Source organism: Electrophorus electricus, chromosome 2 (genome assembly GCF_013358815.1).
Source record: "Electrophorus electricus isolate fEleEle1 chromosome 2, fEleEle1.pri, whole genome shotgun sequence".
In the NCBI taxonomy this organism is placed as follows: domain Eukaryota; kingdom Metazoa; phylum Chordata; class Actinopteri; order Gymnotiformes; family Gymnotidae; genus Electrophorus; species Electrophorus electricus.
In genome coordinates, this window is record NC_049536.1 from 16,769,130 (window position 1) to 16,782,798 (window position 13,669).

The window sequence follows — 13,669 nt, forward strand, 5'->3', positions numbered from 1 at the left end:
TGTTTGTCAAAAAATCAGTTATTCAAATCACATATCAAAATATCAGTTATTCAAATCACAGCCATACACAGCTTAGAGGAAAAGGTAAATAGGTTGTGCTTTATGAGTATCCGAATGTCACTAAGTGATATTAATGGCTGGTACAAAAAAAATTAATTAATTATTTAAAAAAAAAAAAAGTTTATAATGATGTCTTTGGCAGGCTACTGCTTGATATTGTAATAATGCAAATAAATAATAAATGATAAAGTAAATGTTCATTTTCGTGTCTAAACAACTATATACATATTAATAATCACCAAATTAATAATTGTGTTATTTATTAGGACTACCTATTATAAAGTATTACCAAATGTGTGACATTTGTCTTTCAAAACCCAGGTGATGCAGTTTGGCAGGATCGATGGGAATGCCTACATTCTGGACTTTCAATACCCATTTTCAGCAGTGCAAGCATTTGCTGTAGCCCTGGCCAATGTTACACAGCGTCTCAAGTGATATCACTGGTTCCATTTTCATCCATGGGAATATCTCTAGTTTTAGTGTAAACCAGAAAGGCAGCACTACGGTATGTTTTTGTGATTCTTCTGGTAATCTTGTTGCCTTTTACGAGGTCTTATAAATGAATATAGAACAAAGCATTCGGAGTCTAGTGAATACCACTTGTACTCCATCATAAGGCAGCTAAATGTGATAGATTTTACTTACTTAAGACTGTTACCTATATTTTCAGTGGAAAATAAAACGCATTGGTAAAGACTTAGGGGAATTGTCTACTGTTTTCTATAGTTAGCTTGTACATATTTCAAGTTTACTTTTGAAAGAAAAAGAATTCATCTAAAGTGAAATAATGTACTTCATTACTTATTTATTTTGGGTTTTTTAACTTATTTTTTGATAATGTCTCCATGATATTTAGAAAATTTGGTATATAACTATAGCAATAGTCTGCACTATTACTTTTCATTTGTATAATCATTTGTGTGTTTATCATAACATACTAACAATTTGTCTTGGAAGTAACAAGTTTCTAAATGTGTGTTTTGTACTTAGTGATCTGTCATTTTGCATACATCAGTTTGCTTGTATATGGTCTTTACTCCACACTGTCTGCCCTATTCTGATCTGGTTGTTAAACCCCCATTCATTGCAGTTTTCTGTTAATGTTTAAATATAATTTCTAAGATGTTCTTGTCAGGTAGACTGGTATGCTAGTTAGATTTGACAGAAAACAAATAGTGAGGTACACGTACAGCCATATTAGCATCAGGTATTACCCACAAATTGTCTATGGAGGCTGAATTTGTGTTCAGCATATTTTTGTTTTGTTTTTTACAGTGGCTAGTGTATACATATCAGTATTCAAATTCAGTTAAATCCCTTACCATCAGATATACACTTCAATGTCATTATTTTCCTTTCATATCACTGCATTTACCAAATGTAGCTCACCGGGCTTGGTAGGAAATAAACTATTCTGATACATGAAAAAAAAAAAAAAAATTATATATGTAGTTTCAAGTCTCCCATGGGGGAGCAGCAGTGCACTCAGTATTTCTTTGAAAAATGATGCTGGAGATTATTTACTTTGTTACTTAATTTATATGTTTGTTATGTTTAAATAACACCAGCAATAACACCTTGTTGGTGTTCATGATTGACAATCAGGGGACTGTACAAAAAACAAGTTTTTTTGTACCATGGATGTCTATATAAAAATTACCAGATTTCCATGGTATTGATTGCCAATAAAATTTAAGATGCCTATGCATTGAATAATCTTGTTACGTACATTAATTACCTGTGGGTGCAACTATTTGGAAGGAAATCTCAGTGTAGGAATTATACTAGAGAACTCTGATATTCAGCCCACTGTGGGGTCCTTTGTTTATCAGTAGTCACCTAAAATGTAATGATCGTGGTAGGAAAAAAGGAAAAAGATTTAGTAAAATAATGCATTATGATGCATGCAGTGACAATGGGTAACCATGGCTTACTGTAACACGGGCTGGCAGCACAAACGAGGAAGCATGATACAAGTGCTAGGTCAAATTCATTGCTGGGTAACTTAGGCTAAAGGGCAAGGAACTGACACAGAAGGCGGATGAGAACACTTCATGAAAGACTTAAGGGCTCTACATTTTGTTGCTGCACTGGGACGTTAAAGCTGCCTAAGGGAGTGTTAACATGGCATTTTTCTTCATGTGAACACCCCCTAATGGTGCATTTTACTAATTTTGTGGGGCGCACACACATTTAACACCACTGTTAATTTGATGGACAGAAGTAAATGTACCTGTGAAAAGGTGAGTGGAGCAGCACAACGGGTAGTGTGACATTTAAAATCTGCCAATACAATGGTATTTTTGGGCCCACTGTATCTTAAAACAGTGCTTATGCTACCATGTCTTCTGGCCTGCTCTTTGCGCAAATACAAGTGCAACAGCATGGCTTTTTAAAGGAATGAATATGGAGCTAGTTTGCTGCCAAATAAACAACATATTCTGTAAATATACTATTTGCAAACAAACAGGACACACCGTGACATAACGGGACAGACATATGACATAACTAACAAACAAGTTGTGCATTACAAAAACAAAATGCAGTTGTTGCAAATGCATATGTAAATTTCTAATGAATGCAGAGATGATTTAAAATACATTGCACTTAATCAAATATAACATGTTTTACAAATGCAAAAAAATAGCAATGAAATAAAACATGTTTTTCAAATATTCTTGTGTCATGATGCTGTTTGTGAATCACTTGACTTTTCCCACACTCAAAGCAAGCACAATTTATGTTGAGATTTTCTCATAAATGCACACTGCCCTCATATTGCCCCTGAACAATACGTGGTGCTGTTTGTACACTTTACAAGATATGACTGTGAGAAAAGCACTTCAGTTGACTGAGTCAAAGTGAAGGCCATCGTCTTTCAATCAATAATGAACGGCCAGAAGGTGAGCTTGTTTCTGTATGTTTGCCAGTCTGTCTAGTGTCCACGATTTTCTTGCACGTTAACCTTTCCTGTAATTCATAGCTCATTCCTGTTTTAACATCACTTAAAAAAGTACCATTGCCATAATTCAAAGTTAACATAAGTGAGCCATTAATAGGTGAAACTGCTTGTGTAGGCTATACTAGTTTTCATCTGAAGTTGATTCAACGGTCCATTCATATTCATAAACTTTATCTAATAGACCTTCTACCGAGTATGGCTTCTTCATTTCCACATCATAAAGTAACAGGATGGTGTTAACTTAAATCAGTAGGTAAAGGTAAGCATTGATGGTACTGTGCATGTTTTCTGATTATGCAAAATGTGTGTTATAATTGACCAATGATGAATGGGTAACAGGACTGATAAGTTGCAGTAAAAGGTAATTTGTAAATATACCTATGAAGTGACCTTTTCTAGTGCAGTGTTAACTAAAATGGAGAATGTGTAGGCATTTTGTCTATATAACTAGTTATAGTCATTACTAGGTACTGCTTCATTTACTATAAGACCTTACTACATTAACATGAATAATCCAATTATCAGTTTTACTACTATTACATGAGTTGCTCTGTTGAACAAAGAGCTTTAGAAATGCTTTTGAAGTATTTACTAGTATTATTTGTATTATTTTAGAACAAAGACTCCTTAAATACAGGTTAAAGAACCACTCTGTGATACTTGGCCAAGTCCTAACATTTCAATGCCCACCTTTTATGCACATACATCCTGTAAACATCTGTAAACTGTTTCCCAGTGAGAAGTCTGTATATGCATCAAAGTTTATTGTATATATTGTAGGTTATTTGTATTATATGTTAAAATGTGTGTTAATTAAAAATGTATGAACCCATTTGATTTACTGTCTGTTGCTTAATCCCTCTTTGCAGAATAGAGAGGCTGTGGAGATATGTGATGTGCTGTCACAAGCATATACTATGATGTGTTGCACTCACTAGAAGATCATAGTTTCCTTGACCTGTCAAAGACCTTGCACATTTTCAGATGTCATTATGTGTTCTTGCCCAGATTACAGAATAGTCTCTGCACATTCTACAATGGTTAGGATAATCACCTGATCAGAACAGTGGGGAACTTGACATCTAATCAACTCTGGGAGATGGGAAACATTCAGTATTCAGTGACAGAACTTGTGGAGGTATTACAAATTATTAATTTTGTGATTAGCACATTCTAGTCAAAAATATATATAAAATGCTTTGATGTTGTATGAAGAAAGCATCTATTATTCTCAAATTGTAGGCATATATTTTTCCATGCTAGTTAAGATGAAGAGATACTTGAAACTTTAATGAGATGACAACAAACTATATTTGCCTGCAATTGATTTAACAGCTGTTTTACAATTTCATTTCAGGAATTATACCTTATACATCTTAACTGGGATGACTGCAGCTTGCCTGAAGACCCACGCCATGGAGTCACTGTTCCTACAACAGATCACCCACTGATCCCTGAAGAACTGAAAGCACTAAGGTCAGCCATTGATCCCATGGGACCCTCCCAATGTTAAGGTGCAGACAGTTATCTGGCGAAACATGTAGATGCAAATATAATGGACCAAAAAACAAACAAACAAACAAAAAACACGATGGCTGACATATTCGGACTTAGCGTGCAAAAATACCTTATAAACAGCTGTTTTTCTTTGCTCTTGGTCTTTGTCCTTCTTAGTTTACGTGTTATGTTTACGCTACACAATGGATTTGGTGATCACTATGTGATTAGTACAGTTTCTGGGAATATTCCGAGCTCTTGCCCAAGGTCAATTACTGGACATTTTACTTTTCGTTATATTTACATTGCAATTACTTGACCGATTAGTCAGACTGAATGGCTAGCTAATTAGATATCCTAAGTTGCCTAGCTAACACCTGCGCCTGTACGTGGTCGAAAGAAATATCAATATATAAAATCAATAACAAACCTTAATTTTATAACCTTGAAAGCTTTAGAATCTTGAAAATATATCCCAATATGGGGCATACATTCCTGCACGCCATGAGATCAGTTCACCTGCAGTTTATAGTGTATATAACTATGTAAGAATCATGTCAATCCAGCAGGTGGCAGCACCATCAATATCGCATAACACAAGATGGCACGCGGAATTCAGGTGTTTTAAATACCTCGATCAACAGAACTTAGGTCTCTTTTTGCTTTTTCCTCTAAGGTTAAACATTAAAGAGGGTCTCCGTCATCTCGCCCTCAGGTTCTTTCTTCACTCAGCACCACGTGGATACTTAACAGCAAACAGCTGAGAGTCGTAGTTCCTAATTAGTCCAAGTAACGGTGGAATATAAACTAATGTCAGACCAACGCAACAGATTCACCGAATTACGTCAAGCAAAGTTGCAAGGGCGGTCAGTTCCTGCTTGTTAAACTGTGGACGAAACTCACATTCCTGGATCTTAGGAATATGAAGATTCCCAGCACATCTGGACGGCGTCATATTTGATCAACAAGGAACCAGTGGTGGAAATTCCCTTCTAACGCTAGAGGAATCCATTGAGGACGACCAAATAAGATAATCAACTAGAATAATCAAAAACACGTGAGTCTTTATCATCTGGGCATAGTTTATAAAAAGGGAATAGTTAAACAGTACTAGGTTCTTAAAAACTTCTCTATCTTGAATGTATTTGTGCTTGTTCAACCTATTTTGTTTAGATGACTTTAATATTGCTACGTACTGGAAGTATTAACAAACGTATTCATCATATTGCTAACCTAGCCTGACACACTGACCTTATTGTTTAGTTAGTAAAACAATCGATATTATAATTTGTTCCATGATCACGTTAGAACACGCCATCTGAGCTCTTTAACATACAGCCACGTTATTCTGCTGTTTAAACTCCAATTTGTTTCATTTGTTCTCCTTTGGAGAGCCACCATATCAAGTCCCGCCTCCCTTTCACGCACGTATTCACTTTCCTCCCCTTTTACACACACACACACACACACACACACACACACACACACACGAACGCAGATTGTTTCAATATAAATTTACTGACTGTTGTTGCTGTTTGTCATTTAGAGTAGTGTATTTTCATAAATGTATCATTTATTCTAACCAAGTTGTCTGTCTTGATATCTCTCGGATTGTGGTTGTTGCCGGTATCAGATATCGTTTATTTAAATCCTGCAGGGATCAAATCATGAATGTTGCTCTCTTTTTAGTTAAAAATTAAGCATTGTGGTTTTGATTTGAATATTTGAGACTGATTTAATGGAGACGTATTTACTATTGATCAATTATTAATCTTATGTATTGTAAGAAAAGATGTGTAGGTTAAACCCATACAGCTACGTGACTAGCTAGACTTTTTTTTTCTTCTTAGAATATCATTTAGACCACACTAATATTAATAGAGAGCACCGTTTTCACACACATGTATATGATCCTTAAAGAAAAGGATATATTGCAAGCTAATTTTCTTTTGAGTCCCACACCAGCAAATGTGCCTGATCTCTGTTCATTATGTCAGTCTAGTGTCCCAGTGTCTAACTTGCTGAAGCAAAGTGGTGGTACTCAGTGATCACACTTGACAGGTTGTGGTGCAATGTACAAAATGTAAAAATTATGTTTAAATGTAACAGAAGGAAGGTTGACTAATATAATGCTGTAAAAGGGACATTTTTGATTTTACAAGAGTATAAAGTACACTCCCCCTTTTTTTTTTTAAACTATTAAAAGTACAATTTGTTCAAAAAGTTACTTAAGTAAATGTAGTGTGTTACTATCTGCCTCCGGTGACCACTTTAATCTGGATTAATGAATAAATGTTGGCAATTAGGAGTAATAACATAATTGAAGCTCAACGTTAGAATGCTATTTGTAACCAACTTCTGTACCGTTACGATTTAGTTTGATTACCATATTTACACCCCAGGGGAAACTGCTGTGTTGTCAAAAACTATACAGACTGCTTTTTTTTATACACCTGTATTTTGTGATTTAACTCTTACAATGCCAACTGTCTGTAAAAGTTACAACTAATGATCAGTTTTGATTTAAATCATTTTAACCATATGACAATTTTTGATTCTGTGTGTTTTGATTCTATTTGTGAGCTTTACTTAAGATATATACATATCTTAAGATGTACATTGTGTATATACATATATTACTATACATATATTGAACATACATTGTTAATATATTGTATGTATGTATGTATGTATATATGTGTGTATATATATGTATATGTGTGTATATATATGTATATGTGTGTATATATATGTATGTGTGTATATATATATTTCCCTAAACACCCCTGTTTCTTTCTCCTCAGTTTGGACAGAGCACTTTCAAACCATTTCACTGCGAGTTATACTGTGTATGACTGTGACAAACCAAACTTGAAACTTGAGATATGCATATGTAATGGACCATCACCTTCTGGGAAATCGTGCATGGAGGAATGTTGTATTAAGATGATCTCACTAAGTTTAGTTTGTTGTTAGCATTGACCATTTCAGATTACTGTGGTGGACCCAGAATTGGTGTGTCAAGAGAACAATTGGAACTATTGGTGAACCAAGGATTTAAGGCAAAACCAATAGTGCAGCTTCTTGGTTGCTCTTGGTTCAGCCTAATGCTTTCTGACATTTTAATTTAAAAAAAAAGTCTGATAAAGAAACTACAGTATGCACAGCATCAACTTATAGTCCTTGTTAGGGAGCAAACAAGAAGCAGCCAATCTCCCATTTTTCTTCATTTACATACTACATAGAAGCCATGACAATTACAATAACACAGATTTATTGAACTCTTGTTCATGTACATTGTGACAAATGTAAAACTGTAATGCCACAACAGAAACTGTTCCAAGGATAACAATACTGAAAAGTGAAATGGAATGTGAAAAACAAACAAAAATAATACTACATGATGCTGAAGAGTTTGCTAAGATGGCTGGCTAGCAAGCTGAGCTAAGATGATCTCACTTTACAACTGCAGTTAGATAGTTGTAATGTGTGAGTAGGATATTTCCTTTTGATACCTAATTTATAGCTAGATGATACAAGACCATTGCATTAACTTTTAAAATGCAAGACTTCTATTTGCTTAAAAATTGTTTTCCTTTAGTTAGCAAAATTATTCATTTTTCACTGTGAAACCTTCCACAATGTACTACCCAACTTGTTTGTCTTGAATATTTGAGCAGAATTGAGTCTTCTAAGGTGCTTTAAGTTGCTACTTTTAGTCAATACACAAGCTATTTTTGCTCTTTTGAGAACAAACGGTGATGTAATTGCTATCGATCTAGAGTTTCCCAATAATCTGATGAGGCTTTATGATGGTTAGAATCCTGCTTAATTAAACAACTGCCTGTGCAGGAAGTAGGTAGCTCACTAGGTATTGTGATACACCCAACCATCATTATTTCATTGTTTCAAGGCTGAGAACTAGATATATCTCAAAGTAATGGTTAAATTGCCATAACAGCACAATTATGCACAATTAAGACCCCCAAGTGGAAGAACCACTTAACCTTTTCTCTACCGCCACCATTAGGTGTTATTTCCATTTCCATTTCTATTTTGTTTTCCATTTCCACTTTTACAGCTGCTTGATTTGTAGACAATATTTATACAAGTTCACATGTCTGCTGCTGATTTTATTTTGTTTATAGCATTCAATAGATGATATATTTTAATGGAAGAGGTTAATGAATATTTAAGTGACTTATTTTAAGTCATTTCTTAATGTTCAAATGTAGGAAGAAACATTTCCAATATTAACTCATTTTATTACATTTCTTGTGAATATGTTTGGCAGCGTGGTGTGTTTTTTAAGCCACAGTACAAGCACCTGGTGGTGCAGGGTGCTTACCAGATTCCACCATGTTTTCTTAGCCAAACAGATGGATATAGGTTCGGACATTGGTACACTGAGAAGGATATCTAAAAGGTGGTTAATATAAAAACAAAATGAGATCCTTTCCCAGAATGCAGTTTTTCAAACAGGTTTTCTGAGGCACCTAATACACATACTGATGCCATTGCTAAAATTAAATATTTTTATGATGTTTTACATATTTAATTGTTCACTTGATTTAGTAAGAAAAGGGGGAAAATTGGCATTTGAAATATCCCATCAGAAGGGTCATCCTGTGTGCATATTTTTTGTATCTTTAAAATGTAGTCTAATAATGTCTAAGTTCATGATAGAGGTTAACCATTTGGTGTCAACATTGATAACACTGGACAGCAACAAAAATGCTTCTTAATAGAGTTAATAAGGTGCAATTCTTAATGATTTAAATGTCCTAAATTCATGGTTATATCCGCATTTGTTATTGGCTCTTGTTTTAACGATAACTCCATGTGATCCATAAGACATTGTATTAGGTAAAGCTATAAGATATCATATTGTATCAGATCATGATGATCATACCCAGGAAGGTCTATTGCATCACTGACATAAGATTACGCAATAGGGAGATATATAAACCAAGACACCATAGGACAAGTGATTTATTTCTGTTACTTCTTGCTAAGCATCATGTTGGATGTAAATTCAGCTGCGTTAGGTTAAATGTAATTCCAGCTGCGTTATAAACACTACTGAAGTGATTCAGATACTTGTTGATGCCATCAGTGACTCATAACTGTATCAATATTGCAGACAATTTGTTACATTTATGGGGAAGTGACAGAAGAAGGACATTTGTTTCAAATGTAAAGGTGAAGAAGGCATCTTATCTGTATTTCGGATGCAAGATCGGTGACCAGGACAAGTCCTGGGCCCCACACATGTTGCAGTATGTGTGCAACAAATCTGTCACAGTGGATGATTTGGGGAGGGGGGGGGGGAAATCGATGCCCTTTGCCATTCAGATGGTTTGGAGGGAGCCCAGCAATCGCATAACTGACTGCTACTTCTGCATGGTGCCTCCTGTTTCTGGAGGCATTACAAAGAAGTGGGCAATGGCGTATCCAAATATACCTCCTGCTATCTGACCAGTTCCGCATAGCGAAGGACTTCCTGTCCCTGAACCTCCGACAGAAGTTTTTAATGATCCTTCAGACGATGACGATGGAGACGAAATGACTCTGGAGTTTCCTGGACCTTCGATGTCAGATGATCAGGAAACTGATCCTGACTTCAGTCAAGGTACATCATCTGCACCACACAGAATAACGCAGGAACTGAACTATCTCGTTCATGATCTAGAGCTGTCCAAGAGCAAAGCAGAATTACTAGGCTCAAGACTTCAGCAATGGAATCTTCTTCAGGAAAATGTACAAGTGACATTTGTATCGAAAGCAGCATCTGCAGTTAGAGCCTTTCTTCAGAAAGGTAGATAATCTTGTGTTCTGCTCTGACGTCAATGGCTTGTTGAATGCCCTTGGAATGCCCTGGGACCCAAAGAATGGCGATTGTTTATATTCTCTTCAAAAATGAGTCTCAAGGTAGTATTGCTGCTTTATGGAAATCTTCCATCTATTCCAGTTGGACACGCTGTAGATATGAAAGACATATGACAACATGAAGCAGCTGCTGGATTGTCTTGAATACAGCAAGTATGGCTGGTATATGTTACCTTAAGGTAGTCGCTCTGTTGATCGGTCTGCAGCTGGGATGCACAAAGTACTGCTGTTTCCTATGTGAATGGGACAGCAGAGCACGTTCTTTGTACTATGTGAAGAAAGACTGGCCCCTGAGGAAGTCTCTGAAGATTGGAGAGAAGAATGTACAGCATTCAGCACTGGCAGAACTGGACAAAATACTTCTACCACCCCTACACATCAAACTTGGTAAAAGCCATGGATCGGAAAGGATCAGTGTTTAAATACCTGTCTGAGAAATTCCCTCAGATCAGCAAAGCAAAAATTAGAGGGATTTTTTGTGGGTCCTCAGATCTGTCAACTCTTCATAGACGAGAAATTCGACTACCTGCTTAAGGGTAATGAGAAAAAGGCTTGGGATGCATTTCATCTGGTGTCAACCAACTTCCTCGGGAACGTCAGGGCTGGAAACTACAAGGAATTGGTTAAAGACATGTCAATGTATCACAAACCTGGGTCAACAATGTCCTTAAAGATCCATTTCCTTCATTCCCATTTGGAATTTTTCCCTGAAAAACTGTGGCATGGTAAGCGATGAGCATGGCGAATGCTTTCATCAGGACATTTCAGCATTTGAGAAAAGATACCAGGGGAAGTGGTCCACTTCTCTGACTAGCGTCCAATAGTAATCAGGCAACATAGATCCTGAGCAGGTCCACAAACGACAGGCAAAGCAATGTCACAAATGGACAGGACTTCTGTTACACTGTTATTTCATAAATGCATTAAAAAACTGCCAAGTCAGTTAGCCAAGTCAGCATTTCTATTGTCAAATTCGTGCTCAGCACCTTCAACTTTTAATTAAAATTGACTAATTTTATCAAAGAAGCATGCCTTTTGTAAAAATGTGTTGTCCAGTGTAATCAGCCCAGCATCACATAACCCTTAGCCTGATGGTGGAAAAGGCATTTATTTGTTGTATTATGCTGTTATATATGAAATTTGGTAATGAAGAACCTGTAATAGGAATGTTGATCTGTGTAAGACTTTGGTTATAAGGTTTATGGTAAAATTCAGTGATTAGTCCTCACGTTTTTGGTTTTGCATGGGTTTTGTTGTTTTTGGGGTTTTTTTAAATAACATTTAAAATTCAGTGAAACTTTTGAATGTCATGGTGTCACAGTATGGCCCCTCCCAGATGTCTCCCTGTATGTGTGTTCGTCCGTATGGCATGGACCCCCCCCCCCCCCCCCCCCCCCGTGTTTTACACCTGGTCCTCAGTGTGTATTGTTGGTATGCGTGCATATGAGTCTTGTATTTGAGTGTGAATATTGTCAGTGTTTGACCCTGATGGCCAACGAGCTACATCGTCATTGTGGTGTATATTAATAAACATATGTTCTGCAACCTATCCCCACATCCTGCTCTGCCTCTTTGCGTTACAGAAACAGACAGAAGAAGGATACCAGGAAAGAGGAGCAAGAAGAAGGGGAAGAGAGCATGTAACTGTTCCTCCCATGCCCTTTTGGGGAAAACCCCCATAGTCTTGGGCACTTTCCATATTGAGACAACAGAGTAGAGTGCTCCTGGAAACTTTGGGGGGACGCTGTGTATTGCACAGGATCGTGCCTGTACCCATCAGTGTGTCCGTCCCTGTGTCTGTTGTCCTGGTCCCCGTCTTCCTCTCTTCTGTCCTGCTTGCGCTGGCCCGTGTTGGGTTGCTCGGTCCTCTGGCCTCGCTATTTGGTGTTGGTTTCAGGGCCGTAGCCCAGTAGGCTGGCACGCCGGGAGTCGCGGCATTGGAGAGGGCTTCTGTCATGGTACAGCCCCACCTCCCAAATGTCTCCCCCCCCCCCCCCCCCCCCCCCGTTTCACACCTGCTCCTCGTTGTGTATCGTTAGTTTGAGTCTCGTATTTGAAATGTTAAATGTGAATGTTGTGGGTGTTTGACCCAGACAGCCTGCGAATTACATCATCATTGTGGTGTGTATTAATAAACATATGTTCTGTGCTCTGCAACTCATTCCCGCATCCTGCTCTGCCTTTCCTCATGTTATACATGGTTTCATGGAACACCATAAAATATGCAGAAAATGATGTCTGATCTGAGTAAAACCCCATATTGTTGAAGAAAACCTTGAAAGTATAATTAAAGCCAAACTGTAAACAATGTCTGTGAAATTAACAATAAAGTGCTGTAAGTAGAAATACAATGAAGCAATGTGTAAATTTTAGTAAAATACTAAACAAAACTATAATTTAAACAAAAAATAATAATGCAATACAATACAGTTAAAATTACAACATGACAAGGTTGAGTTTACAAGTTTGTTCTATATTACAGATGTACAAATGCAGTAAAATTATGTTCATATGAAAAGTTAAATCAGGTGTTATGCTATTAAATATAGATCCAGTCAATTCTAAATAGACATATATCATTGTTTCTACTATCCTAATGTAGTAATATGTCACCAAAGAATGCTTTACATGCACCATTTTTACAGCATCTGTGATTTAAAACATTTGATGGTAAAGATGAATGTTAACACTTTCCTACTTATGTTCACTGTACAAAATAAAATAAGTGCAGGTAACTGCAGTGAACATTGAGTATGTTGTTAATATTTAGAATGAATGACTGACAGATTTATTATTAGGTTCATAAATATTAGCATGCAAAATAAATACATAAATATTTTATCTGCCTATCGCAACATAAGTTGAAAGAAAATCATTATCGTTCCATTGCTCATTATTTCTTTATTTTTGCATCATATTAATTGTTAATCAGTTACTAATGAATGTATTTTCATTACAGAATAATGTCATATGGTCTTATTTATAGTTTCTTAAAGCAATTTTAAGAGTAACAATGATTTTCAGTGTGAATTTTATATTCCCGAAAAATAAAGGCCGGTATCTTTTATTTTTAAAGTAAATGAGATCTGAATTGTCAGATCACAGAGCAGTAGAGTTTGTTTCTATTCTTTTATTGGACTACTTAATTAGGAGCAGCCTTCTTGGGGAAGTTGCTGAGTGTGCGTCCAATCTTCTTGTGCATGAAGACATGGAGAATCACCACATGTAGCACTGGTAAGATAGCAATTAAATTTCTTC

General features: G+C 36.4%; 1 protein-coding gene across 1 annotated transcript in view; it reads left to right on the forward strand.

The window, feature by feature from the left end:
- Positions 1 to 1,776, forward strand: part of LOC113592158 (tubby-related protein 4-like) — a 31,850-nt gene extending 30,074 nt beyond the window's left edge. The window contains exon 14 of the mRNA XM_027032921.2: positions 382 to 1,776. Coding sequence (XP_026888722.2) covers positions 382 to 498 — 117 coding nt within the window. The 3' untranslated portion in view covers positions 499 to 1,776. The remainder of the gene's footprint in view (positions 1 to 381) is intronic.
- Positions 1,777 to 13,669: the final 11,893 nt, after the last annotated feature.